The sequence below is a fragment of the Dermacentor variabilis genome, chromosome 8 (assembly GCF_050947875.1).
Source record: "Dermacentor variabilis isolate Ectoservices chromosome 8, ASM5094787v1, whole genome shotgun sequence".
NCBI classification, from domain to species: domain Eukaryota; kingdom Metazoa; phylum Arthropoda; class Arachnida; order Ixodida; family Ixodidae; genus Dermacentor; species Dermacentor variabilis.
This window is the reverse complement of record NC_134575.1, coordinates 113,647,366-113,675,106: the sequence shown is the minus strand read 5'-3', so window position 1 is coordinate 113,675,106 and position 27,741 is coordinate 113,647,366. Positions and strand designations below refer to the sequence as shown.

Sequence of the window (27,741 nt, the reverse complement as noted above, 5' to 3'; positions counted from 1 at the left end):
ATAGTGGAATCCATCATCCATCATCATGGTGGATTATGGTAGTGGGTGGCATGCTGGGTGACGGGTGGCATGGTGGGTGCTGGGTGACATGGTGGGTGACGGGTGGCACGGTGGGTGCTGGGCGGCATGGTGGTTGCTGGGCACGGTGGGTGCTGGGCAGCATGGTGGTTGCTGGGCACAGTGGGTGCTGGGCGGCACGGTGGGTGATGGGTGGCACGGTGGGCACTGGGTTGGATATCATCGTGGGCGCAGCACGTCAAAGGCAAGTTGTGTGATGAATTGAAGGAGCAGCCATTGCCATTCGGAAGCTCATGACGGGTTATCTTTATGTGATGTTGAGTCTTGTGAAGTGTACAGTCTGTATATACATGTTGCCAAGATGCGGCTATTTTCATGCCATAACAAATCAATATGTAAAGCACCATACTACGTAGCATATCACACTTTATTGAAAAAGCATCACTGGACTTGTACTGTATTTACTTTTCCACTCGCTTGCTCTGGCGTCCTGCTTGTGTAAAAGAGAGCTCCAAAGGTGCTTTCGCAGGGAAGCAAGGTGGTTCTCCGGATGTGGTGCAGGTGGCATCATTGGATGGTCACTTACGTATTTCGCCAGGCAGTCTAAAAGGAGAGTGCAATAAATATATAAGTAAATTGTTTTTCCAATGATTTCTAGCAATAAGTGAATGAAGGAAATCTGCTCTTATCACTTCAAAAAAAGTTTAAGATAACAAAATGCAGCAAATGTCACACACAAACATGCTACCCAGGACGCAAGCCAGCACAGGTTTATTTGCAGTGAGTATGCATACACATGCATCACATTGTTTTGCAGATTTACATGGAATTTTTGTATGTTTTTTGCCAAAGCCACGCCTCTTCTCATCTGGAGGTTGGCTTAACTGCAAAATTTAGACACATGGGAGCTGTACTCAAAGCCTTATGGGGTGGATATTTGGCTTCTGATTTTGCATAATTTGTCTGCTCTTCAACAACCCAAATTCCTGTCAAATTCAGAGAGCCACAATTTGGCTACACTGTCTCTAACGCATGCAGGGGAGCTGCAAGGTGCAAGCTGTCTGATTTGTCCATTCTATCATTTGTTAGCTTTACTTGCTGTTCGTGCAGTTGGTGAGGAAGTCGTAACTTTAGCATTTGCCATATAGGCATAAAAGATTTCATGTAAAAGCTGTATAATGGCTGGCTTGCAAGCTTTATTTAGCTGCAAATGATGGCAACTAATGTTTTAAAGTGAAGCTTTTTTTGCCTCTTCTCCCAACATTACGGGCGCTGCAGCTGCTATGGTCTTGTCATGCGTGCCATTCGATTTCTTGCAACATTACTAGATGGCGCTCACCTCTGCACATCCTGACCGGCGCTGCTGCCCCAGCATTTCACCGTTAGTGTGTATTGCACGTGCTGTGCTGGTTTTAATTTCTATGCGAGAAAAATGCAGCTGCTGGGCTGTGATAGTGTAAACATTAGAATCGTCCTTAGTCTGAAGAGAGCGCTTTGAGCTGGAATCTCAACAGTGTGTTGGCCATGTATGTAGAAGGAGCCCATTAACACGCGCCAGCAAGGCGTGCACTCGACGTCGAGGACACCCAGACTTGAAAGAAGTGTCACACAGAACAGGAGCGTCTTCGCTACGCAGTGAAATGTAGTGCAGACCGCGAATTTATGTATACATTGTATACATACAATTACAATAGCTAATTGAAGTATGCACAGCCTCATAATTCAATTAAAGTTTAATATTTCTGCCATGATGCGGTGCGCCATGTGAGGCAATGACAACGCTCCATTCCTTCTCAGAGATTATGAACAATGACTCGCAACAACGCCTCAAGCAAACACATCTCCCTGTGTGTTCTGTGGGCTATGCAGACAAACAGAAGTGGTGCATGCAAGGTAATGCTTAACATCAACTCGCCACTTTCGTATTGGACTAAACACTGAAAAAATTACAAACTTGCCACTAACATCACCGTTAATTATTGTTAATCAAAGCAAACAATGTGTGCTTCGTGTACATCGATTCTCACAGTGCATGGGATCTGCCATTTTTTTTGCTACTTTTCAATCTCCATATTGCTACTTTGCTAAGGTAACCTACATCTTCAATGTAAAAAAAAGACAAAGAAGCATCTTAACGTAATACAGAGCAATCTTTCATGCTCGTCTGTTTAAAAAAAACATATTTATGTAGGAAATGAAATCTTCGGCAGAGTGTTGATGCGACTACAAGAGTACCTGGTACTTTGATCCATAAAACAATTGAATCTTGGCAGAAGAATGCCAGTTACAGCCACACTATACAGTCCTTTCTAATCCAGGCTGGCGGAAAGCGCTGGAATTCCGCATGATGCCCAGCACCTTGCTTTTCTTGGCACCGACAAGAGGCATGAAAATTTTAGGATGCTTTGCGTAGAACAAGATCAGCTATGCAGATCAGAGCGTACATGCGACTAATGTTCGAGGTGCTGTCTTTGTGTAGCAGTTCTTTCCTCATTCTTATGCTTAAATAAAATGAGATCACTGAAAGTATGCCGAAAGTGCTGATAGGCCATGTCTTACAAACTTCAATAATCAGAACATCTAAAATCAAGAAAGCGGCTGACAGATGGAATAGCACACAGTGGTATGAAGGTTATAAACATGGATGAGGTGCCTCAGAAAGGCTGACCAACTTTTGAGCTATCTTCGTCAAAAGTGGCCTGGTCAGCCTTGCCATATTAGTTTTAAAGGACTAGTAGGGTGACATCACGTGCAGTTGTTGTCAGTGGCAGCTGGTTGTAAAGGGAGAGACTTTAAAGAGAATGAGCGCTGTCGTCTGACGTCTGTAAGCATGGTTCCTAAGACGAGGGCACAAGACCGTGAGAATAGGAAGGCGGCGAGAAAAGAAGCAAAAGAAAAGGAGAAAAAAAGAGATGCCAAGAGGCAAAAATAGAAAGACAAGAAAAAGAAGGGCATGGGTGCGTGTTAAGGAAGTGAGGGGTTAGGGAGCATTCAGGAGTGTCATTGGCGGCATCTTTCTGCCGTTTTAGAAGAACTGGTCAGGCGGTCAGTGTGCGAGTAACAAAAAAGACCACAAAAGATATCAGTTGAAAGAATGACTTGAGTAGCGTAGCAGCAACGCGTCGGGTAATGTTGAAGAAATTAAGATGGCGACAAGGAGTCTGGGATGCAATGTATGTGGTAGCTGGCAGGCAGAGGCATGGTGTTTTAGGGATGTCAGCCTCAGTAGCTCAACGCAGGTGTCGTCACAGTGGTATATAGAGCTGGTGATACCCTGTGTGACTGATGCGCAGAAAAACGTATCCTGGCATCTGGGATTTTGGATTGTGGTGGTGAGGGTGTTCAAAAAATATGATAGAAAACAGACAAACGGGGGGAACTGAAAGTGGAATAACAAATAGGAGGGTTACATGAGCAAAAGCGGGCGGAGGCAGGTGTACATGGGAAAAGGGGTCATACAGTTGATATAAACATTAAAACATTAAAGAATATATTAAATTGAGTAGTAAGCAGGTAAAAATTAGAAACGGTGGAATAGGTAAGGTTAAGAATTAAGTTTAGCTGGTGGCACAATGTGTTTTGCGCCTTGGTTGATGACATGAGGCTTTCCGATTTAAGTTACAGCTTTAAAGTTTTTAAAGATTCTAAGTTGCTGTGTTAAATTGATTCCCATTGGATGTAGGCATTTAAACTTGTGTATGAGGTATGATTCCAGATATTTCCTCTAGCGAGGTGAGCGGAAATTTGTAGTCTATAGAGCCTTGCTTTGTCACATATGACATGTTCATTGAAGTGGCTGGCTACTCCTTTAGGTAAATTGTTTTGTATCTGCGCGGTGACCGTTCAGTCTTTTATGATTTTTTTTGTCCTGTCTCACCTATGTATTATTTGCTACAAGTGGCACATTCTAGACAGTAGACTACATTGCTTGATGTGCAGATGAAACTCGAAGTTACGTTGTTTGAGTAATTTGATGCTGTACTTATTACTGTAGTAGTAGATTAAATATGTTTGCATGTAGAGCACCCGGGCGGCCACAGGGACTGGTTCCTAACTTCGTTGTTTTTAGTTTGGCACATACAAGAATATCCTTAATATTATAGTGTTGCATCTCAAGACTACTCTGGGCAGGGCGGGAAAAATCTTGTTTCTGGTTGCTGGTGAGAATTGGGTAGTATTTATTGAGGATGTTGTTCATGTTTGGGAGTGTGAGAATTTAGTAGTAAGAAGAGGCGCTGTTCTTGTGATCCTAGGGTGGGGCTTGAGCACGTCGGCTCAGTCAAGTTTGGTTGCATCGGTGCAGGCTTTCTGAAGGGCACTCTTTGGGTGGTTCCCGTTTGATAGGGTTCCTTTAGGGTGATCAAGTCTATCTATGTAGTCTTGGTTTTCAACACACATGTGACGTAGCCATGTGCTTGGCCTTTAAAGATGCCTTCTTTGCAATGTGGCTTGATGGTGGCTTGTATATTCTAGGTACTGTTGTTTGTCAAAAGGTTTCCATACAGCATTGTCATTAGTGTCCCAGTGTCAATGTATATTGTTTAGTCCAGAAAGTTTATGCGCTCCACTGAAGATTTTGATGCGAATTTTATTGTTGGCTGAAAAGAATTTAGAAATCCTACATATTTATCTAGGCTGTCTTGACCATGTCACCATATTATGAATATGTCGTCTATGTATCGTAGGTATGTGTGGGGCCTGTCAGTGCAGCGCAATAGGAAGTCTGTAGAATCCCCATAAGTATGTTCGCATAAATATGTTTTCCCATGTACATCTGCTTCCGCCCGCTTTTGCTCATGCCACCCTCTTATTTGTTATTCCAGTTTCAGTTCACCCCCATATTTGTCTGTTCTTTATTCTATTTTTTCGAAACACCCTCACCAACATATTCCAATATCCCAGGCGCCAGGATACCTTCTTCGGTGCTTCAGCCACACAGGGTATCGCCACTTCTGCATACCGCTGTGACGACACCTACGTTGAGCTACTGGGACTAACGTCCCTAGAAAGACCGTGCCGCTGCCTTCCAGCTACCCTATGCACTGCATTCCAGACTCCTTGCTGCCATCTTAACTCCTTCTAAATTATCCGACGCATTGCTGCTATGCAACTCAAGTCATTCTTTCAACTAATGTGTTTTCGGGTTGTTTTTGTTACTCGAGCACTGACCGCCTCACCGGCTCCTTTAAAGCCACAAGAACATGCTGCCAAAGACACCCCTGAATGCTCCCTAACCTCTTGCTTCCTTAACACCTTCCTATGCCCTTCTTTTTCTTTTCTTGTTCTTTCTTTCCCTCTTGGTCTCTTTTTTCTCCTTTTCTCCCCGCCTTCCCACTCCCACTATTGTTCCTACGTCTTAGGAATCATGCTTACAGACATCAGGTGACCGCGCTCATTCTCCTTCAAGTCTCTCCCTTTACAACCAGCCACTCCCGACAACTGCATGTGACGTCACTCTACTAACACTTTAAAACCAACATGCCGAGGATGACGAGGCAGCCTTTGAGAAGATAGGTCCTCCTAACGAAATGTTGGCCACCCTTTCCGAGGCACTTTATCCCTGTTTATAACTTTTACATCCCAATAATCAGAATAGTGTTTTGAAATTGCATGGCTGTGAATGCTGCAGATTGTAAAGCAGCACATCAGTTGACCACAGTCAACACTTTGGACGGCAGTAGTTTAAAAAGCTTCTTTTAGACCATACAATTTGCCAAGCTGTGTCGGAACCCAATTTTCTTGAGAAGCATTATTTCAAAAAAGTGAAATGAAAGCTGCAGCGTGAAAAGCTACAATAACGCATGCCAAGTCTACATTAGAAATTTCAAGGACAATGAGGTGCTTAAATGTTCACTTCTGTTAAGACAATGAGCAGCAGGTGAATGCAAGCTATCAAGGTCCTGTCAAAATTAACCGCTCGTGTAGCCACCCGACTTTCTTGATTGTTTTTAATTGAAACTGATTATGGGGGAAACTTTGAGGGCGATTTTCGCCGGAAACCCATATTCCGAAATTATCTTGTGCTGTTTTTCATACCCACAGAGACATTTAAATTGTGTGTCGAGACACAGTGCATATACAGCAGAAGAAAAAGATATAATATATAGGCACTTGCCTCATTCTTGCTTTGGCATTTCTTGTCGCTCTGTATACATCATGTAATGCTAACTCATTCAGATAACTTGTAGATATGCAGTTATGTTTCTCAAATGAGGTGACTGTTGACTTACTCTTCAAAGCAGCCACTTTCTCCGGTGTTGCCGGAAGCTTCCAAGATGCGCGGCACATTGTCCGGCAGGCCTGTCCAGTCAGGCTGCTTTCACCTGCTTGCACTGGTGTCCACAGGTGCCATGCCACCTCTAATGGGCACTTTCCGTCGGAAGCAGGCTTGAATATGTAATGCCACTTGTTGAGTGGCATCACAAATCCCACACCAATCTGTACCTGCAATAGATATGAAGTGTTTTTTTCCTGAGCAGTATTCTTAACACTAAAACGCACTTGTATAAAACAATATGATATAGGTTAATTAGATCCGTCAATTTCTGATGCAACTCTATAATTTCCTATTTCTGCCCCTCGAACAAGTTTAAAAAAAACTGGGGTTAAACCCAACCTCACCAAGAAATTCATTTTTGTGTAAAGGATTAAACTAATAAAATTTTCTCATTTTAAGGGCAGCAAACACTCATATTTCGTACAGTCTAACCTTGCAATAATGAAATTAACAGAGAAAGCGAAACAATTGATTCAAATAGGCGCACCGCCATGCAGAGAACAGTGCAAGAACGAGTGACGTCAAGGCCTCCAAGATTGCAGTGTCACACGGAGAACAGTGCAGCACGTTACCTAGAGACCTACACGCGCCAGTCTCCAAAATCCACCACCATCACACACTACATGGCCTTGTTCTAAAGAACATTGGAGACATGCCTTGAAAGTAAGATTACCCTTGCATGGTTGAAAACAAGTGAATTCCCTTGTGGGCTCTGAAAACCACTCGCACCACTCACTCATCTCAGCAGTTATATTTTCGTCATGACTAAACTGCAGCGACCAATGCGCCAAGTCCCGTCACAACTTCAAACTTCAGAACTCAGTGTGCACGCTCCTTTTACTGCGACCAGGTTTAAAATGTTTGTTGTAACAGTACAGCGCTAGTACAGCGGCAGCGGAATTCTCTTTAGGGACAATTGCACCTTCTACATCTTTTTGTAGGTTTTTGCGCAATATGTGCGTTGCTGTTTTTTGTCATTAAGCCCTTCAGTTGATGTCTAGCGCCCGTTCAGACTGTGTCTCTTTGTGTGTGTGTGTGCCCTTGCACTTGTCATGATGTCCAAGTTCAGCTACCACCAACTAGAACTAACTTTTGCATTAATCAGAAGTACATATTAGCACGCTTCATAAAAAGCCAAAGGATTAGCACTATGCTGACCGGAAATGAGAAATGGTAAAAATATTCTGGCTGAAAACAACATTTCATGTTTATCAACACTGACGGGCAAGTAATTAAGAAAGTTGCTGTACGTTAATGTTTACCTTTTGAGTGATACAAGGGACAGAAAGAAGACAACAAGACACAAAAGCTACCAATTCAACATTAATTTTGGTGCAAAAATTTAAGATAATATTTATACTGCGTGTGCCCTTGCACTGCACAAGCGATCTTTTAAGACAAAGGGCACAAGTTGCAATACAAATGTACAAAATCATGATAAACAGTACTTGCATAAAAATAGAACAAATAAGCACGGAGTGATCACTATTCCGTGTCATTTAGAGAGTATTCCTCTTTGTAATGCAATCATAATGAGCACTGGCTGACAGATGTCCCTCTTTTTTAAATGGTATGCCTCAGTGATATTGTTGATCAATCGGTTGCCTTAAGTAAACAAAAGAGATGAACAATCTAAATCTGGCGTACATCACCAGTTGTGTCAATGCATTGTCAAGTGGGACGAGCATGCTTGTCCCTTGAGTGAATAATGGTGCTCTCCTGGGCACATGCTTATACAGCGGCCAGTCTGCCCCATGTACAAGACCGTCTATTCTTAGTACGAAGATGGTGCAGAGTGGCTGAACTCCGCGGATTGCCAGCGCGCATTGCATGGCTGTGCAACGGAGCTAAGCGGCGCAGGCGCACAGGGGCTTAGAGGTGGGACTTCATGTCATGTGTCATCCGCTAAAGCATGGCGTGCTCCCGCACTTTAGCAGATGACACGAAGCTCCACATCCCCCCTGCGCCATGCACGCTGGCACTCCGCGGGGCGTGGTCACGCTGAGTCGTGTTCGTGCCAAGAGTTGACGACCCTGTGCATTTGACCAAACATACACATGAACAGAGGCATAGAATACACTACTAATGACGGACACAAGACATATTTAGTGGTAATTTATACAAATCTCCTTTGCCTGGACGCCTTTCTCAATGCGTTTGTGGAATGCTATGCACACATATTTCGAGAGAAAAAATAAAGTAGGCAGGTATGCCGCACAGTCCACAAGTGAACTGAGAAAAGCGAGCAGGCAAGCGAGGTACGCTTGGTTAAACATACCACGAAATATGTCTAGTGTGTGTTAGGGGCAGTGTACTGCATTCCAATGTTAGGAAGCTGACAGGCCAGGAACTAAATATGTACCAAAGAAATCACCACATTTTACTGAGAAGACCGGCATGCTCGTCTGACTTGGCCGTGCATTGCCGCGATAGGGCTTTAGGCCAGATTAAATTAGTTTATCTGTTTCCACCCACGGTGAAAAATTGACAAGAGAAATCAGAGAGGCATACCACAAGACGTGTGAGCAAGCCCCCATTATGAATGCATGAAAAAAGGCGTCCTTTCTAGATGACAAGGGATAGAAATTAGTCTGACTATTCACCTTTTTTTACGCAAATACTGTTTATTGTGATTTTTTGCCTTTGTATTACAACTCACATTTTCCTTCTGAAGGAACTTGTGCACAATATAAGCACACATTCAGTGTTATTTTTATTCCTTCTATCAAAATATTCAGTCATCACTGGTCATGTTGTATGGTCTCCCTTCCTTCACTGTGTAAATTTTGTCCTCAAGTTATATGAACTGACTGGCAAACTCAAAACGACACTACAAATTTCACCTAGAGGATACGGCTGGTTCTCAGAAAATGCACCAATACGGCGACAGGTGTCTGTTGGCACACTGTAGCAATAATGGGTGGAAGCTACCTTTGACATTGCTGCAATACATCAGTTGTCACATGGCTACAACCCTTAAGAAACAACAGAAATGTAAGTGCACAACAAAAACAAGCAGGTTCATCAACCACAAATTTGACTTCAGCAGCCAGAACATAGACAGTTTCATGTAGCTAAAGCATTAGCTAATATGTGGAAAATACATGCACAAGCACCCTTAGCTTGAGATACCTGCATACCAACATAAAACCATGAGTTGCAGTGCATATGATGCTTGTTCTTGACACTAGTATTTTGTGAAAAATACTTTTTGGATTACGTACCATGCTTTCAATTCATTTGCCCAGTAATCAAAGGCTTTTGACAGCATTACACTTTGTACTTGCTAGTTGAAAATATTCTCACGTGAACAGCACCAAGCAGAATAAATAGAAAACTGCCCACTGTGCTAACCAAATATGTGGAGAGACCCAAAGTAATAGAATTATTTCTGGACCGCTGTAGACTTAGAGCTTGTTGGCTGATAGTCACTATTAAAATTACACCACTGCCAAGCAGATGTTCTGTGTGGTGCTGTTGAAATCAAGTTCACTTGATGAGCAACATAGCAATAACCAGCAAATGCTTTAGCAATAGCGAGCAGGCAATCTTGCATGTGCAAAACTGCATGCTTATTTAATGATAGTGCATCAATAGACTGAACTATGTACCAACTATGTGGTCTATGCAGTATAGACAAAGTCGAAAACGATGCAACTGGACACAGACTGCCACAATGCCTACTTGCATGAATGGGAATAGCTTAAGAAGAATATAAATAAATGTAGAGAAAGAAAGCAAGCTTACTAGAAAACTCTTCACTGCTGTAGTACTTACAGCACAGTGAATACTGGCCTTCATTTACCATTTAAAGAAATTCAAGCTCGTGTCTATTGTTCTGGGAACTTGAGAAATAATTGTGAAAAAATGGAGAAGGTTGGGCTAGTTGGCGTTGACACAGCTCCTGTGACATAGTTACTAGCACAAACAAGGCATACGGAATAAAGGTCGGACTAGCCAAAGCGGTAGACTTCAACTGACAAGCTTTATTCAGAAGAAACATGCAAACAGGCCACCGCATGCTCAGTTAATGTGGAGACAGATGCATAAACGAATGTGCCACATAGGGGATAACGAAATGCACATAGAAGCTGATAAGCATCTACAAGAAGCCATTACAAAGCATTCACCAGATTTTTCTGAAGACACAACACTTATTTATTAGCTGGTACCAGTGATGGAGTGCTTATGCATTCATCAGCAGCTTTCGAAATGCAAAACACATCAAACATTTCCCTATATAACTGCCTGGCAAACTGACTGAGCACTTGTGTGCTATGAAAACATGGGGAGCACTTATGGGTACTTTAACAGTGATCAGCCAAGTAGCCAGCGCCTGTGAGAGCATTTACAGCATTCCGGTACTCCCCAAGCCACTCATTCAGGCACCTGTTTGTTCAATATACCACTTTCCACAGGGAAGTGCAATGTAGCATACCACCACTACATTTCAGTTAACAAAGCAGGTGACATGCTCCTTAGTGCATGTACTTTGACGCCCGGCAATGTTTACCAACTTGCATATTCTTGTGAGCATTAGCGGTGCTGAAAAAATGCCTACACCAAACTTGTTCGCCACCTTTCTTCTAGGCGGTGGGACACCCTGTGTATGTATGGCAGAGCTGCACGGCTACCACTGGGACATGCGTTACTGCACGTCCAGTGGGCAATGTGGTAGTGCTAATGACTTTCTTGTTGTGCTGGCTTTGCTGTTAAAAACATTGTGGGTGTTTTCGAACAGTGTTCAGTAGGACTCAAGTTCACACATGAGTTGCCAGAAGATGATCACCTGCAATCATTCGATATTCGTATAATTTTAAATCATACTTTCCTTATTATATATACTCTCTTAGGAAAACGAAGCCCTTGCTCGACTACCGTTTGGCATACTCCATGTAAAAAGCTGCATAGCTCCTAGCTGCCCGAGAGCTGTTCTGGTTAAATCTTGTGCACCAGGTTTCCTGCAGCGCTCAGCAACAAGCGAGCCATTTATGTAGGGCTGGGTATCTTGATAACACTTTGGTGTCAACTACTGGGAGCCTCATTAAAGAGGTAAAAACAGATCTGGCAGCTGCTCGGTGCAATAACGCACGTGCCAGTGGGCGCCCTGTGGCTGTGCCATCTGTACATGGGGTGTCCCACCACCTAAACAATGTGGCAAACCAGTGCAGTGTAGGTGTTTTCTTCAGCGCCACTAGAGCTCGCAAGAATGTGCAGGTTGGTAAGCAACGCCGGGAATCAGGGTACATGCACTAAGGAGCATGTCACCCACTTTTTAACTGCAATGTGGGGGTGGTATACAAGATTTCACTTCCCTGTAGAAAGTGCTGTATTGGAAAAAAGGGCAGGTTCTTGAATGAGAGGCTTAGGGAGCACCGGAACGCTGTAAACACTCTAGCAGGCACTGCCCATTTGGCTGACCACTGCCGAAGATGTGCTCGTAAATGCTACCTGTGTTTTCAAAACAAGCAAGTGCTCTGACGGTTTGGCAGGCAGTTAGATAAGGAAATATTTGGTGTTTGGCATTTCAAAGGCTGATGATGAATGTGTAAGCACTCCTTCACTGGAACTCACTGATAAAGGAGTGTTTGTTGTACCTTGAGAAGAACCTGCTGAATGCTTTTTAATGGTTTGTTGTGGGCAGTATTGGCTTTGTTGCGCATTTGGTTTCCTCCCATGTGGAACATTTATTTATGCATCTGTCTGCAGATATTTTTGAGCATAAGGTGGGGCCTCATTGCGTGTTTTCTGAATAAAGCTTGTAAGTTGAAGTCTAGTGCACTGTCTTGTCCAACTTTTTTCAATTAGTCTTGTTCGTGCAAGTAAACCTCACAATAATTGTAATACCAATGTTAAACAATGGTAAGCATGCTGCATGCTTAGACCTGTGACATATTTTGCCCATTACACTTTTAATCCTTACGTGTGCAGAAACTGCACAAGCGTGTAGCATAAACGAAAAAAAAAAGTGGATATAAAAGGTGTAACACAGGAAAGTTTCAAATCAATAAAACAAAATAACAAGAGGTAGATATAATGTGTACTAAGCAAAATAAAATGTAACGTGCAGCCAAGTGATTGATGCAAGAAAAAATAAACCTCAAGACATGTTAGGTCTAGTTTTAAAGTGAACAAGGTAATGTGTACATAATTTCTACAGACACAAATAAGCAGCAAGTTGAATAAAGTTGAGCAGATATTTGGCCTATTTAGTAAGCACTGCTGAGTAATATGTCCATAAACTTATTGACGAATGATACCGAGATCCTACTTTTGCAAACACATACACTTCAGTCATACCTGACCAGACCATCCGATTACACACAGTGCTGCTGCAGCCATAGCTCCTCCCTGACGTGGACACTGTTGTTGGTCACGGCCTTGCCCCTGCAAGATAGGTTCTGTGTTAACTTATAGCAGTGGCACTTTAAAGAAGTCATTGTGAACAGATGCAAGGAGCACAGAAAAAGTCACAAAAACAATGTTTGCACCACTGCAGGGTGGGAACAGAGCACAAGGTCAAAGTTACTGATGAATATTGTGATAATAGGGACCTCTTCATGACAATAAAATTTTTAAGACCTACAGCTACAGTACATTACAAACAAATGTTTGTTTACGTAACAATTCATTTTTTTTCTATCAGTTAAGCAACTTTCCCTTGTCATCTCTAGTTATGTCAAAGTTATGTCAAAACACCTTGTCTCAAAACGTAAGCTGTAGTAGTAGCAAGCCGTAATTGCTTAAATTTTTTTGCCCGAACCCTATGAGGGAGATTTTGTGCGCGACGGCTTTGAGCGAGCAAACGGGCCGTCGCGCGAACATATCGCTCGTTCTTTGTCGCCTGGTTCTGGAAATCTAGAATTCGTCGCTCGTCGCCCAGAAGTGCTATGAGCGAACAGACAATAGCGCGAAGCCGGAATTGTACATCAGTCGAGTACTACCGCTTGTTGCACGGAACAAGCAAACGACTATTTTGATACGTGCAAGGTTAAGAACCTACTGCAAGACTTTAAAGAAATGTTTTACGCTGCTCCTTTGAGTAAAACACAGCAAACTAAATTAATAAAGCACACTTTTGGCGCGTATTTGCTGCCCTCATACCGGCAACACCGGGGAGACGGCTCTCAATGTCGTCGCTCGCATAGGGTACGACTTGTACGGAACGAGCTAGCGCGACACCCATCTACATCGCGTCTCTGTCGCGCGCAAGACCGCTCGCATGGGGTACGACTTGTAGGGAACGAGCGAGCGCGACAACCATCTACATCGCGTCGCTGTCGCGCGCAAGATCACTTGCATGGTGTTTATACTTTTTCCCAATAACTGCTCACAAACCAACAACCGCGTAAACAGACATTATTTTCAACCTCGAAGCATAAGTAAGAGAGGAAACGTCATTGCAGTAAGAATAGGTAAAGAGGCAGATGAGTCTTTATTATCCAACTTTAGCAGAAAAGTGGCAGCTCGCGCAAATGAGGACTGTTGCCGAACCTAATCCCTCTCACCGGAAGGAAGCGCTCACCAAGACTTTCAATTTAGCATTAAGCCAATAAACTTGCGCAAGCAAATTATGTCAACCAACGCTCAGCAAGCATCGGCACAGTCAATGTCGTCGCGGGAGTTCGATTTCTTACGCTCGCAAGGCACTCTAGGCACACACGAGAAGCAAGCACAGCATGCGTGTACTCACCTTTTAAATGGTACGATGCGGTCGAAAAGCGCCCTCCAGGTTGCCGGAGCTGCAAAGTTATTCCCGCATACATGCAGTTGCGTAGTGGACGACCTGCGGAACGCTAATAATGCGCATCATTTCTTTGCGGCGCCCACCGAACTCTCCACAACCACCACGGACAAAGGGAACGCACTCCATGGCATGAAAATCGTTGGTCCACGTTTGCCTGGCGCACCACGCATACCGCGAGTTTGCAGCGAGACACAAGCTATCTTCTGGCACTTTTGTGCACGCGAACTATGTCACAATTCATTACAGCAAACGCAAAAACACGATCAAACAAACACATCGTAGCAACTCGATCGACCGACAGCACATGTAAACAAGAGAACAAGATTGGTGGATGGATACTATGAGCAACCACTTTGAAACGGGGTGGTGGGTGGCGCCACCTGTGAAATTGGGAGTTTGGTTGGCCTCCGCTATGACTAAAATAATAACCAGCACACACTCGCTTTGTGCCTTGTTGCGCCCAACTGCATATAGATGTTGCAATACATAAACAACCATCGCACAGTTTATATTATCCGCTATACTTTAGCGCAGAAAGAAATTCTATGACGTGTTTTCGATTTCCAGGAGCTTCCGTCGCATGCGGGCAGTAAAAAGATGGCCTTCGAGATTCGCGTATGCCATTCTTAGGAAGCCTTCTCTGGGCTGTAATTTGAAGAAATATATATAAAAAGGTTTAGTAAACAATAAAAAAAAAGGTGTGGAAAGTGAGGGGGTGGAGCCCCTAGCCCAGAACTCCACTGGCTTGTGCGGTCCGCCGTGCCTGGTCGAGGCTGGCGAGCCAAGTCTCCCATTGCTCCCTTCCGGAAAGTTTGCCGCCTACTTTCAGCTGTTTTGAAGCCCATCCATGCCCACCCACGACGCCTTGCGCTACTGCCCGTGCAACCTGCGCCGTCACTTCGTTTTAAACGACTTGTTGCTTTCGTCACCCTCTACTGTAGCAATAGAAATCGTTGACATGATCTCGGAGGTACACGTCCAGTGTGCGATGTTTCCGTGCGCGTTGTAACTTATTCAGTCAGAAAGCATCAAATCTACGAGAATTAATCGCTCGTGTGGCGCGGGTTACACCCGTGTCATCCGCATTGCTTTCGTTTTGGTGTGGTGAATGTGTGCGTATTGCGCTCCTGTCGTGCATGCCTTCTGTATTTATCGTGCGGCGCACGAATATTCCTGGAAAAAACCGCATGTCTCTGCCGCGTGAATGTGTCCTGTGTGGTGGTGCCAGAAATGTGCGGCGGTGTACAATATGTTCGCAGCCAAGTGCTACCGTGCATTCCAGCGAATAGACGCGGCTGCTTATGCACGGTTTTATTCAGTGTTTCTTCATTAGCTTTGTGATTTACTTGCGTCTGCGATAGAATCCACAAGGTACCCCAGTTGAAGAAGACAGCAGGAATTCATGTCGCAACTAGAGAAATTTCTGTTGTACGACAGAAGTTCCTCACGTTTCCGTAGTTGACAGACATTCCTGACGTTACGACAGAAATTCTGATGTCGCAACAGAAGCATTCTGTCGCGAAGACCAAGATCTCTGAAGTCGCAACAGAAACGTTCTGTCGCGACAACAAGAGTTCTGAAGTCGGAACAACAACTTTCTATCATGACAGCGACTCTGACATTAAGACAGCAATTCTGACGTCGCAACAGAAACATCCGGTCGCGACGGCCAAGAGTTCTGAAGACGCAACAGAAGCGCTTTCCGTCGCTGCCCTTTAAAATTGTTTGTCAGTTTCGCATCGGTGGTGTGCACTGTACTTTTCTCTTGCGCGGTATTCAACCGTGCTTCTCTCAAGCCGCCAATGCTGATAGCACCGACACCGGTATTAAAGTCAACGTGGCCAATTGTTATAATTGTGCCGTGACGACGCGGCACCTACCCGCCTCCTCAAAATCGGCCACCGATCAAAATCATACCATCTGCGGGAATGGCTGCGTATCCGTTTTGTTTTATTTGGTAAGATGTGGCACACAAGCCTGTGGACTTACATGTGCGGTCACACTGTCACATTAGTTAATTTCCCAGAATTATTGCAGAAGCTTATGCGAAGCGGAAAAGAAGTTTTCGGTTGTTCCACAAAGTTGCGTGAAAACTTGTCTCGCTCGGGTCTCATTAATCTGGTACAGCGCTGCCGTGAGAAGCCAGTATGCTGTCAGAATGAAGACTCATCCACGAGTGTTTATGTAGCTATTTTGCGTTGAGCACACGAATTATGTGTGCGCTCAAAAGTGTAAAGAGCGAGAGACAACTGTCGAAATTAGCAGTAACAACCCTAACAATGTCCCCGGTCGCCGTTGTCTATTTCTGAATTTCTTATTCAATATGCATATCGTACAGCAAAATCGATGTTCTATCACTCCACGATGTACTACCTGTCGATGGTAACAACACTTGTGCTCTTCTAGAGATGCGGCAGCTGACGCGGTGGACGGAACCCACATCTTGGCTTTTAAAATACAAATGTAAACAGCAACGGAGACAGTGGTTTTTACTGTTGACACAGCCAAAATGTACGCTGAGAGATAACAGCGCCGTGGTGCAGTGGTAAGATGCTAGGCTCGTGATCCTTAGGTCCCAAGTTCGAATCCCGGTTGAGAAAATATTTTTTTATACTTTTCTTTTTTTGTACTAAGAAATTTACATTTTCCTTAAAGAGGTCTCTCAATTTTAAATTAAATATTGATCAGGTTGTGTTTTTAAAGTGGGACATGACGTCACATTGTGATTGATTTTGTCTTCTTTGCCTTCTTCAATAAGTGTCCTGTTCCTGCTTGACAGTAAAATGCCTCTAGTGGGGTTGAAATATCATAGCAATCAAGCTGTAGAAATCGTACTATAAAGCAAAATTTTTCTTCACTATGTGTTTCACGAACCACCGAGTACACCCACCATTCACCCAGCATGCACACCATTTACCCACCATTTACATTTGACCCAGTACGTACATGCAGTATTCACCCAGCACATCCATCATTCACCCACCATTCCCACAGTTCACCCAGTATGTACCCACCATCCTCCCAGCACGCCCAGCATTCACCCACCATTTACACAGGTCACCCAGTAGTCATCCCACCATCCACCCACTACACCCACCATTCACCCAGCCCGCCCACCATTGAGACAAGTCACCCAGTATGTATCCCACCAATACATCCCACCATCTACCACTGTACCCACCATCCACCCATTATACCCACGATGAAGTCCACCATCACCACCAAGTTTTCCATCATGCCCAGCACATTTTACATCATGCCCAGCATAAAATTCATGATGGGCAATGCTGGGATTTTCAATAGGGAAAAGCAAATAAAAATGGAAAGATGGACGTGATTCTGCATTTTCCCACAGATATCATTAAAGAGGAATTACCTAAGTCGGCCGCAATCGTGGCGTAATTTCTTAAAGCGTATAAAGCTAATCATGCAACAGAAAGATGAGAATGAAGACTCACGTGTTCTTTTTCCAGTGTCTGGATATGCTTCGTTTGATCCTTTGTAGTTAATGATTTTCAACATTTCCTAAGTCGCTAAATTTTCTGCCCTCACGAAATTCCTACTTAGGTAGAAGTTTCTGTTTGGTGTATGGTACGTGAGATATATATATTCAAAGTTTTATTTAGGTTGGACAGATGCGGATGTTTATTTGTGCGAGATCTTCCAACCGTCTGACGAATGCCTTGACTTGGGGTTGTTTTACGTTAAAATACGTCATTCATAAGCGCATGTAACAGATTCAGACGCTGTTTTTACGTGTCCACGTTGTTGCTTAGTGTGTTGCTGTGTAGCGTGCCGGAATAGGTGCCACTGGACGAGCTAATCACTGCTGCAACAGGTACCGTATGTTCTTCCAAAATATTGAGGGGCCCATCCGCGCAAAAAAAAAAACGCGTTTCATTCTGTTCATCTCGAGAGTACCCTATGACAACGTACGAGGTGTTTTCAAAATGCATACAACCTTCTTTTTTTCACGTAAACCAATGAGGTGGGGAAGGCTTCCTTCGGGGCAAATATGAAGGGAGCATTCAAGCGTTACGTGATTTCTTTCCGCCCACAGAAAGTGTCAGTTGTTTGCAGCCGGCCTATGAGCGAGGCCGTGTAGTAAGCGCTTATTGGATTACAGTACGTTGTAAAATGGCGAAATAACATCAACAACAATATTGCATCAACTTTTGCCAAAAACTTCGACATACCGAAGTGGAAACCTTTCGTAAGTGTCAGAAGGTTTTCGGGGACGACGCCATGAGCACCTCACGGGAGAGGACAGCGAATTGCGTTCAGGCGGAGCCCGAATAGGACAAAATGAGAATGTGATTGAGCTAGTGCGTAGTTTGTTGATGAATGACTGTCATATCATAGTCGGAGAACGTGAGAACGAGATTGGGTAAAGCATTAGATGAGTGCATTCAATTTTGACCGTGGATTTTGGCATGAGGAGAGAGTTCGCAAAATTCTTACAGAAACCGCTAAGAATTAACTACTGAAAACGTGAAGTGAATTAAGCTACTAACATGCTACTGCGCCTGGAAATCGCACAGCATCTGCTGTATTATGCGTGCAGTAAGCCCCACTTGTTGCACACCGTGATCACAGGCAATAAGCGATGCGTTTATGGGTACGACTCAGAAATCAAGTAGAGATATCCAACTTTTCCGACGCCAACAAAAAAGCGCGCCCAATTCAGAGCCTTGTAAAGGGCATGTCGACGACCATTTTCTTCAACTGCCGTGGGGTGGTGTATCATGAATATGCACCACCAGGTCAAACCATATGAAATGAATACAACCAGCAGGTCCTTCGTCGCCTTCGTGATGCTGTGCGGCGCAAATGACCGGATCTATGGGCACCAAAAACTTGGCAGCTCTATCATGAGAATGCCTTCTGTTCCCTATCTGATTTAGTCTTTATGCGCCAAACACAACATTAGTGAGGTTCATCAGGCTACCGACTCCTCCGGCATGGCTCTGTGTGACTTTTCGCTATTTCAGAAGATGTAAATGCCAGTTAAAGCAGCCTGATTTAGGTCAAGAGAAGACATCATGGTTGATAATCATTCCAAAAGACGCGTTCTAGAAGTGTATCCAACAATCCCGGGAGCGCTGGCAGAACAACGTGCGTCACCATAGAGAAGGCCAATAAGGTTGATATCTCTCAACAATAAATTTATTTCTACTGAACAAAGGTATCGTGCTTTTTGAACACACGTCGTATGGTTCTGGGAAATGGGTTAATGATACAATTACACTTTGCTACAGATTCACGTGAATCATTGTTGCAAAGGCGCAATGGGGAGCTGCTGTTGCAGCTGGGGAGGTATTTCATAATATTCCACCTAGTGAACGTGCCCATTGCGTCTCCCTTTGAAGTTTTGATTGGCCGGGCGGGGCTGCGCGGCCGAAGTCGCGAGGCGCCACAGCCAATCAGCACTTCAGCACCAGACGAAACGCACATGTTCGTACTCTGCCACCTACCCGTTGTTGTTGTTGTTGTAGCCTGTGGCACGTGTGGCTCCCACCCACGATGGGGGATTGGCCAAGAAATGGGTGGATTATGCCAAAATAATATAGAGCATAAATTTTCTAATATCTATGGGAAAAGCATTGAATAGGGTTGGAATACCGGTTAAAATGTAATCAGGAAGGTGCTGTTGAATGAGTAATAATTAATTTAAAATAAATAAAAAACGCATGTACACACCCTTGCTGCTTCGTCTTCCTCGAGTAGTGAATCATTTAGGTGGAATAATACGCTACACATGAGGTCGCATCTAAGTGCAATGCCTGCGTGGTTCAGGCCTAGCTTTTATAATGAAGCAGACGATTAGAAGTCGCTGTGGGCCTGCTATATGTAATAAATAGAATGTAAGAGTATAGAATGCACCTTAATGACACACGCATTCAACTCTGGAAATGCCGAAATCACCAAAACCACGCGGCAGGAGTGTCAACACATCGCAGACAGTGGGTAATACCGGAAGTAGAGAAATTAGTGCAAGCAGTCCGTTGTTGGTGTGAAGTTTTCTCCTCCGATTGTCACGCTGCAGTACCCTGGTTTGGTTTTGCCCCAAGCCAGTAATCTTTTTATCAAATTAATATTTTTTTCCCTGGCAGTCTGCCTCATGAGCCGACAACAATCTTTCATAAATTTATCTGACAAGGACAATGTGACATCGGGTATTGCGTCTTCACTACTATCGAATAAGTCAGTTTATGCGCTTAAGAAAGTGTATTAGACTGCTTTTACGTGTGCTCATAGAGAGCACATGTAGAAAACAGCGGTTAAAATTCTGCAAATACAGGCCAAAAATAAAAAAGAAACGTATGCTCAAGCGTATAACCTGACGATCAAATACATATGGCCGGCCGGTGGTAGCGAAGAGGCATTGCTTTGTGTTGCCTTTCCATTTTGAGATACAAGCAGAGAAAAGATTTTAGCCACTCCATAGTGCCTTAAGCAATAAGAAAAAAAAAAAACAACAGCAAGAAAAAAAGGCACCAAGCGCAATTTAACACGGCTACCAAAAGGCGATTTTACCAGATCGTCGCGAACAACTTGTAGACGAAAAGTCTGTTTGCACATCCTCTCAGAGGTTTCTCACAGTTTAAAGTAAACTTTGTTAGACAATTAAGAGAAGATCTCAAAATTACAAGGAGTCAGCACTACGCTACAGTGATATGACGAGAGACGCTAACATCATATGTGTGTGATAGGGACCTGCACAAACAAGAGGAAAGAGTGCTTGTCGTGCAGTTCAATATCAGTCAGCGATAATGCGGGGGAGGACGCGTTAATTACAATTTAATCTTTTGGACTTGGCTCCAGGTGCTATATACCTTATAGGACGGGAGGTTAGAGTAGAATGTACGCAGAGTGCGGGAGAATCAGCCTTCAAACGGCAAGATTAACGCAATATATTGCGAAAAGAGCGCTATAAGGTTTTACGCATTAAATACTACAACTAGAAAAGCAATTTGCAACTTCAGTCGTGGCGTTCCGGCGACGTCTCCGCTTGTCACAAAGTGGTCAGGGTTTGAATCCTTGTATAAACGTTTTTAGGGCGAAAGCTCAATACGCAGTGTATCTCAAGGTCATTCTTCGCGTCGCAATGATCTTGATCCGTCGGAGCGCAATTGTGGCAGCTGTGACGACATGCCACCTTTTCCGCTGCGGAGATGCGTCACAGCAAATAAGTAGTCGCTGCTGCCCTGGCTCAGAGCCTCGCCGCTGCGGTACCAGGTGACAAGGTGAGGGTTAACGGGCTAACTATAGCCCGACGTAGCATAGGCGCGCCCACAAGTTACGTCATCTTGGCGAGAACGACAGCGTCCATAGTTTGACCGGTGGTGCGACGCACTAGCCAGCGCACGTAAGGGGTGATGGCCAGCGCCCTCCGACGCGCACGGCGTCGAGGGACGCTCGCCCAGCGCCGATAACGTCGGACTATAAACGCGTCTTTAACGGCTGCTTTAAACGAGACCACTTCCACTTTAAACGAGACCCCTTACATTTACGCGTAAGCACCCTCGTCGAAGAAGAGGCCTCTGCGGTAATCGCCTACAAGAAGTACAAATGCTTGCCAAGCTATAGAACTACACTCCGCATCAATGGACTAATTCTGTCACCCATGCGTCCCAACGTTCGTCCATAAATCAGTAAGAGTCACCAATAATCCACTTGAAGTAGATAATTTCGACGGGCACATGATAGAGGTGCTCCCGAAAATGCGCCCAATAGAAAGCCTCTTCACTGTTAACATTCATTGCCCTCCCTATAGAGCCCGGTAGCCCCACTCACTGCCGTCCTACCCAATGCCCTTCAAGTTACCGCCGAACACCGGTTGCTGGTGGTTGGTGATCGTTACGCCAATCACGCCAACTGAGGTTATCAAAAATTGTAGGAACGGTATATCCCTCTGGACCTTAATCCAGAACGAAGGTTTTTCCCTGATCAATCTTAAATGCCCAACCCGCATAGGGAATAGAGCACGGATAAACACCAGCCCATATCTGACCGTGACTAAAAGCATCCTCCACATGCCAATGGACGGACGCGCAAATATCCCTTGGCACCGATCCCTTAATTCTCAGCACATTAAACCTGCTACTCATAATCTTCTTTAGCCGTGTCGGAAACAGCAGCTGATCAAAGACTGGGTTCGCTTCCGAGCTACGGCCCCGGAGATGGTGGACGATCTCAACGGCTGGGCCCACCAACTTATCCAGGATGGCAATTCATCCACCTCCGCAATCCCCAACATGCCAAAAGCTGATATCCCGGACAGCCGCCTTGTTTGTGTTGTTCTTTTGTTGCAATATCCAGATACCTTTCAATGATGACCAACCAATAAGTCGATATTGCGACCCTCGCCGCCTCCTACACCTGTGGGAGGCGCCCGCGACTCTACAAAAGCGCTGGTTAAAAAAAAAAAAACCACCACCCACTCAAATTGCGCCTTGCGGGCTTTGTCAAAAAGATACAAAACATGTAAATCAACTGGCCCGACAGCGTAAGGCCACATGTGTGAATACAAACATGGAAGCCTCGGTCTCGAAGTTGCCTGGTCCTTCTTGCGATGCCTGCCGGACTCGGAACACACCATACCCAACCGACGTCACAATGTTGCCCACACACTACACCAGCTGGACACCGCCGACGACCTCTTCTTGCATAATCCTAAAGAATACCTCAGCACTACACCCATAGGCCATCTCCCAGTTTACATAGGCACGGCCAACATCGGCCTAGATGCAGACAGGCCCTCTTCCAGCTTACACGGGCCCTGCAAGTACTCAGCTATACGCAGACATCTTCCCACAGGAGGTTCGAGCCGCCATTTCAACTGTGCACCACGTCTACGCAGGGCGTAGAATACATCGCGAACAAAATCGTGTGCGCGTGCGCGTGCGCGAGCACTTCAGAAACAACACGGCCAGAATGCTCTTGCGGTATACGTTGATGCCGCAGAGTACAGCGAGTCCCCAGTATATGCGCTCACCGTTGTCTCCTCCTCGGTAAATACCAGGCTACAACCATGGTAGGCGCGCCATCCTCCCTGGAAGCGGAGGAAGCTGCCATAAGGCTAGCTATCGCTACCTCCACTGCCACATCCGTATTCAATGACTAAACTACAGCCATCAGAAACTCTACCAAGGGCGTGCTACACACAGAGGTCCCATCAAATTCTCAATTTATCTACCTCTCCTTCTAGAAACATTTCATTACATTGGGTGCCGGTCAACGCGGTCAATTCTGGCAATGAAACCAATCATTGTATTGCTCGAGCATCCGTCAGCCAAGCTGGGCGCGCAACAAGCCTGGGCTTCTTTAAGGATCGACTACTTGCACATAATGGAATCACTCTCCAGTATTGCGAAGAACTACTGTGAACCCCCCCCCCCCCCCAAAAAAAAGCTCAGCACGCTAGAGCAAGTCACTTGGCTGCAACTACAAACACGCACCTTTATTTCACCCGCTTTCACATGCAATTCTTCCCAGAATTTCTCCCCTCTGTGGAGCTTCAATTGCCGACTTCCACCACATTCTATACTTTCCTCAGAATCTCAACCACCCTCCGAATGTAGACTCACGGACCTAGAAAAATTGGAGATGGCGGTTTTAAGCTCCGATCCGGCAGCGCAGAGGCGGCTGATCACCTGGGTGCAGCAGGTGACCGCACGCCACAGGCTGCTGGCCACCGCCAGTGAGCAATGCCACCCCACACTTAATTTGTAATTTAATGCTGCATATTTATAAATGTTTACGCCACCACCCATAACTTCGGACTATGAACGCGCCTTTAACGGCTGCTTCGCTGGCGCTTGCTGGCTCAGTCTCGCCATGGATGGCGCGCCGGCTTAGCCATCTGTACGTGTGCTTCAGCCCAAGCTACAGGCTGAATCCAGTCATCCATTAGACGGCAGGCTGAGAAATCTCAAGCAAAGGCAAAGGTGCCTGCTGAAACACCGGAGCAAATGCAGGCCAGATCAGCACTTCATAGAGAAGCTTACCCAGCGCGGAAGCAAGACGAAATCAAAGCTACTGGAACTGTTGTCGCCTTGGTTGAGCAACACGAACAACAGCAAGAAGGAGAGGAAGCCGTGGATGCATATAATGGCACCCACTACGTACGTTTGACGTACCACGCCCTTCGAGTGGGGGAAGTTCAAAGGCAACGGACAGGTTCAACCGTGACTTCAGGGACAATCTGTACGGCAGCTTCTGTAACGTGTATGAAAGACTGCAGCCTAACTTTTTTGAAACACTGTGTGCAAGTCTTTGCAAAACCAAGCCAAACAGACCTTTCGCTCGTGATATCTAGATTTAGAAAAAGTTAAACCTCAACCAATTCCTTAGAGCGCAGCTTTATGCACCCTTTCCAGGGTTGAGCATCGCCGTCCTTCCGCGTAACCGGCCAACGCTATCGTACCACCGCTCGCACGTTCGTTTTCTTCTTGTGTAGTAGGCACCGATACCGCTCATAATTCCAGCGTTACCAAGCAGCCCATCGCGCTCGCACCACAGCTCGCGCCTAAGTCGTTTTCTTCCACAGCTGGCTCCGATGCCGCTCATCATGCTAGTGCTCTCATACTGTCCCTCCCTCTGCAAATGTGCTAATGGCACTGGCCCGCTGCCAGACGGTACATTACTTTCTATTTCAGATTCTTTGACTAAATATATCGCTCGTGCCTTTGTCGTCGTCGTCTTCAACAGCTTGCTCCAATGCCGCTTATCATGCCAGTGTTCCCACACTGCACCTCAGTGTATTGAGGCGTTGATGGCACTGGCTGAATGACAATCGGTGTGGTGATGTCGGTTTGAATGATTTGCCTCCGATATATGGCGGAATGAAAGCATCTTTAGAGCTGCGCTCAGATTTTGCTTTAGGGAGCATCCTAAGCGCCGGACATTTTTTTTTGCCTCCCGTTATTTATTTTTCTTTCTCCCGTTAAACTTTTCATCTCTCTTCAGCCATGGCTAAAATGATTTCGCCACTGAGATCTCATAATGGCAAATGACACCAAGTGCCGCGTCCTTACGCTTGCTCGACATGCAGATTTCTTTCGCCGACGGGTCATATGCGTAGGTAGGTTTGAATTCTGAGGTTATACGTGCCAAAACCAATGTTTGATTATGAAGCACGGTGTACTGGGGCACTGTGATTAATTTTGACCACAAGGGGATCTTTAACGTGGCCCCGATATACAGCGCAGGCACGATGTTGGATTTCACCGCCAACGAAATGTGTCCGTCGCCACCGGGATTTGATCCCACGACCTCGTCATCAGGAGCGCAGCACCACAGCTGCTATGCCACCGCGGAGGGTAAGAGTTGGTTTATTGATCTGTCTCTGCAATACGTTGACTGCGCTGTACCTTACATGCACTCTGTAGCTCACACAAGAACACCGCGAGAAGATCGTGTGACCCGATACTCCTATGCGTCAGGCAGTCCGGCCGCAGTGGAAACACATTGCTTCCAATTCTACCTTGTGAAATCTAGAGGTGCGGCTAATGATAGTTGGAACACGAGCCATCCCATCGCTCCACAGAATAACCCAACACCGGTGCCTCAGTAGGACATGCGACGCCGGCGAAATCAAAGAGATTGGCTAAAATTACGGGGAGTCGTCTGCTATGAGGAGTCATCGATAAAGACTTCACGAGGCGCCTGTGGGTGCGCTTTCCGGAGCGCTGCCACGGGCTCTCGTGTTCCCGCTAAAAGTGGCCGCGCCTGTAGGTGGTCAAAGGCTTTTCCAACGGGAGGTTAACTGCTAGTGACGAAAACAAGAACAAGAGAAAACATTTTAGTCGATAGATGTCCAACCACGATACCAGCGTAGCAGACAGATTTTAGGGCAATATACTAAACAAACGGCGGGCATTCCATAGTTTCCATACTGGTGATATTATCGGCCACACCAAACTGCTCAGCATTTTTCAGCATGATTCATGTTTCTTTTGTCGTTGCTAAAAACGAACTCTTATGCTCTTTACATACGTGTGACTTGAACCTTTGTTCTCTTATGTAACAGAGACAGAGAAACATTTCAAATTTAGTTAGAAAATCTAGCCCTCAGCCCCGTGACTTCATCGCCTTAATTATGTTTCCACACCTTGTATGCCTATATAGTCTTGTGAAACATGCTGCATGCCTATATATTATGTAGTAGCCGAATTTTTGAAAAATAAATTACTTACTATTGCAATAACACAACGTCGAATACAGGGTGAAGAAGACATAAGCAGCAAATAATTTCATTGCCTGAAATTTGACAGCCGATGCTGAAAGGAAAGCAAATCCATTAGCAGGGGTGACTAAGCATATTTACGAATTAATTGGTAAATATTTAAAACTGATGAAATGCAATATATGCAGTGCACTACTATTGTGGCTAAAGGTATGCTTGTAAAGCAGCCATTAAATGCAGTTAACAGCATCGCATGTACGCAACGAGCAACTGCCTATGTATCTTCCTCTTTTTTTTTGAGGTTGCCATTTCTCTAGTACATACTACTTGCCATACTTATTTTCTTCGACGAGCAAACGGCAATGGTTCTTCACCAAGTGAGCTGAAATGTTAGGCTTATTCTAGCAACGCCTTTTTGTGAATATGGTGAAACTTCGGAGCGTTTTTTTTATGTTCTCGTTGTATTTGACCAATTAAATTTGAAACCTTTGTCCGAATAATTTTGCCTTCTGCAGCCATTCTTGCCTGAGCTTACTCCTTCCCATGCAGTCGGACTTCAGTTACAAAATCGGCGGCGCGGGTAGCGGTTTCTTTGTCTTTGGGGCTGTGTGAATAGCTTGGGGACATTGCTGCACGGCCGTGTGTGAGAACAGGCTCCCTTGAGCCGCGTCAAAGGTATTCCTTTCTTTGAGCCTTTGCACAAGTATAATTCGCAGCCTTGTTTCTTCATTCTCTGACCTTAAAATGCAAGTTTTCTTGTAATGTTGAACCAGGCATTTTTTCGCTGTCGGTCTTATCGCCTTACCTTTTTCAAATGCGATGAAATAGGATTATGTGGCATAACAGATGTTGTAGCCACGTACTGCTTTAAATCAGCTCCTTCTTATTTCTTCGGCAAAATGAAACTATGTATGTTTTCAGATGTTGATGTCAGTTGTACGTTGTGCGACTTACAAGTTTTTGATACAGTTCACAGCAGTTTCTTGTGCTGTTCGCGGAAGGTCAGAGCTTTGTGAAGCCGAAGTATATTCTGATGATTCCGATGGTCCAGTTTAAAACACTCTTTATAAATGCGATTGAAAATAAAACATTGATTGATTCAGTGATTGATGGATTCTTATTCGTGCGTTATACTTAGAAAAGCAACCCTCCCATCCACTTTTACAGTGTTCACACTTCATTTTATGCGCCAACGATCGTTACACAAGAAATAAGTGTAAAAGAAAACTTAAGTTTACGGTAAGCAAATGATATGCTTCAGATGCTTTTTTTATTACTCTAATAAAAGTTGCCTATGATCGAATGTCTCCAAGTCAAGCAATCTTCTTCTTTCTATAGCTCATTGCGTCGTCCTCAATTTAAGTACAACCCTTTTCGTAAGCCTCCAGCTTTCTGCCCCGTACGTGAGCACTGGTAAGACACAGCTGTTATACACTTTTCTCTTGAGAGATAATGGCAACCTGCTGTTCATGATCAGAGATTGTCCGCCAAACGCACCCCAGCCCATTC

General features: G+C 44.8%; 1 protein-coding gene across 3 annotated transcripts; it reads right to left on the bottom strand.

The window, feature by feature from the left end:
- Positions 1-443: 443 nt before the first annotated feature.
- Positions 444-14,350, bottom strand: LOC142590540 (uncharacterized). 3 transcript variants are annotated; one of them, XR_012830173.1, is made up of 4 exons: positions 13,989-14,350; positions 12,583-12,682; positions 6,249-6,462; positions 444-621 (listed from the first exon to the last, which is right to left on the bottom strand). XR_012830173.1 is itself a non-coding variant. In XM_075702736.1 (4 exons), the coding sequence occupies exons 2-4, from the start codon at positions 12,635-12,637 to the stop codon at positions 446-448; spliced, it is 432 nt and encodes a 143-aa protein (XP_075558851.1). In that variant the 5' UTR covers positions 12,638-12,682; positions 13,989-14,350; the 3' UTR covers positions 444-445. The 3 variants fall into 3 exon arrangements, 2 of the variants coding, with proteins under 2 accessions (XP_075558851.1, XP_075558850.1); XM_075702736.1 differs by having other exon boundaries at positions 12,596-12,682; XM_075702735.1 differs by lacking the exon at positions 13,989-14,350 and adding an exon at positions 13,400-13,852 and having other exon boundaries at positions 12,596-12,682.
- Positions 14,351-27,741: the final 13,391 nt, after the last annotated feature.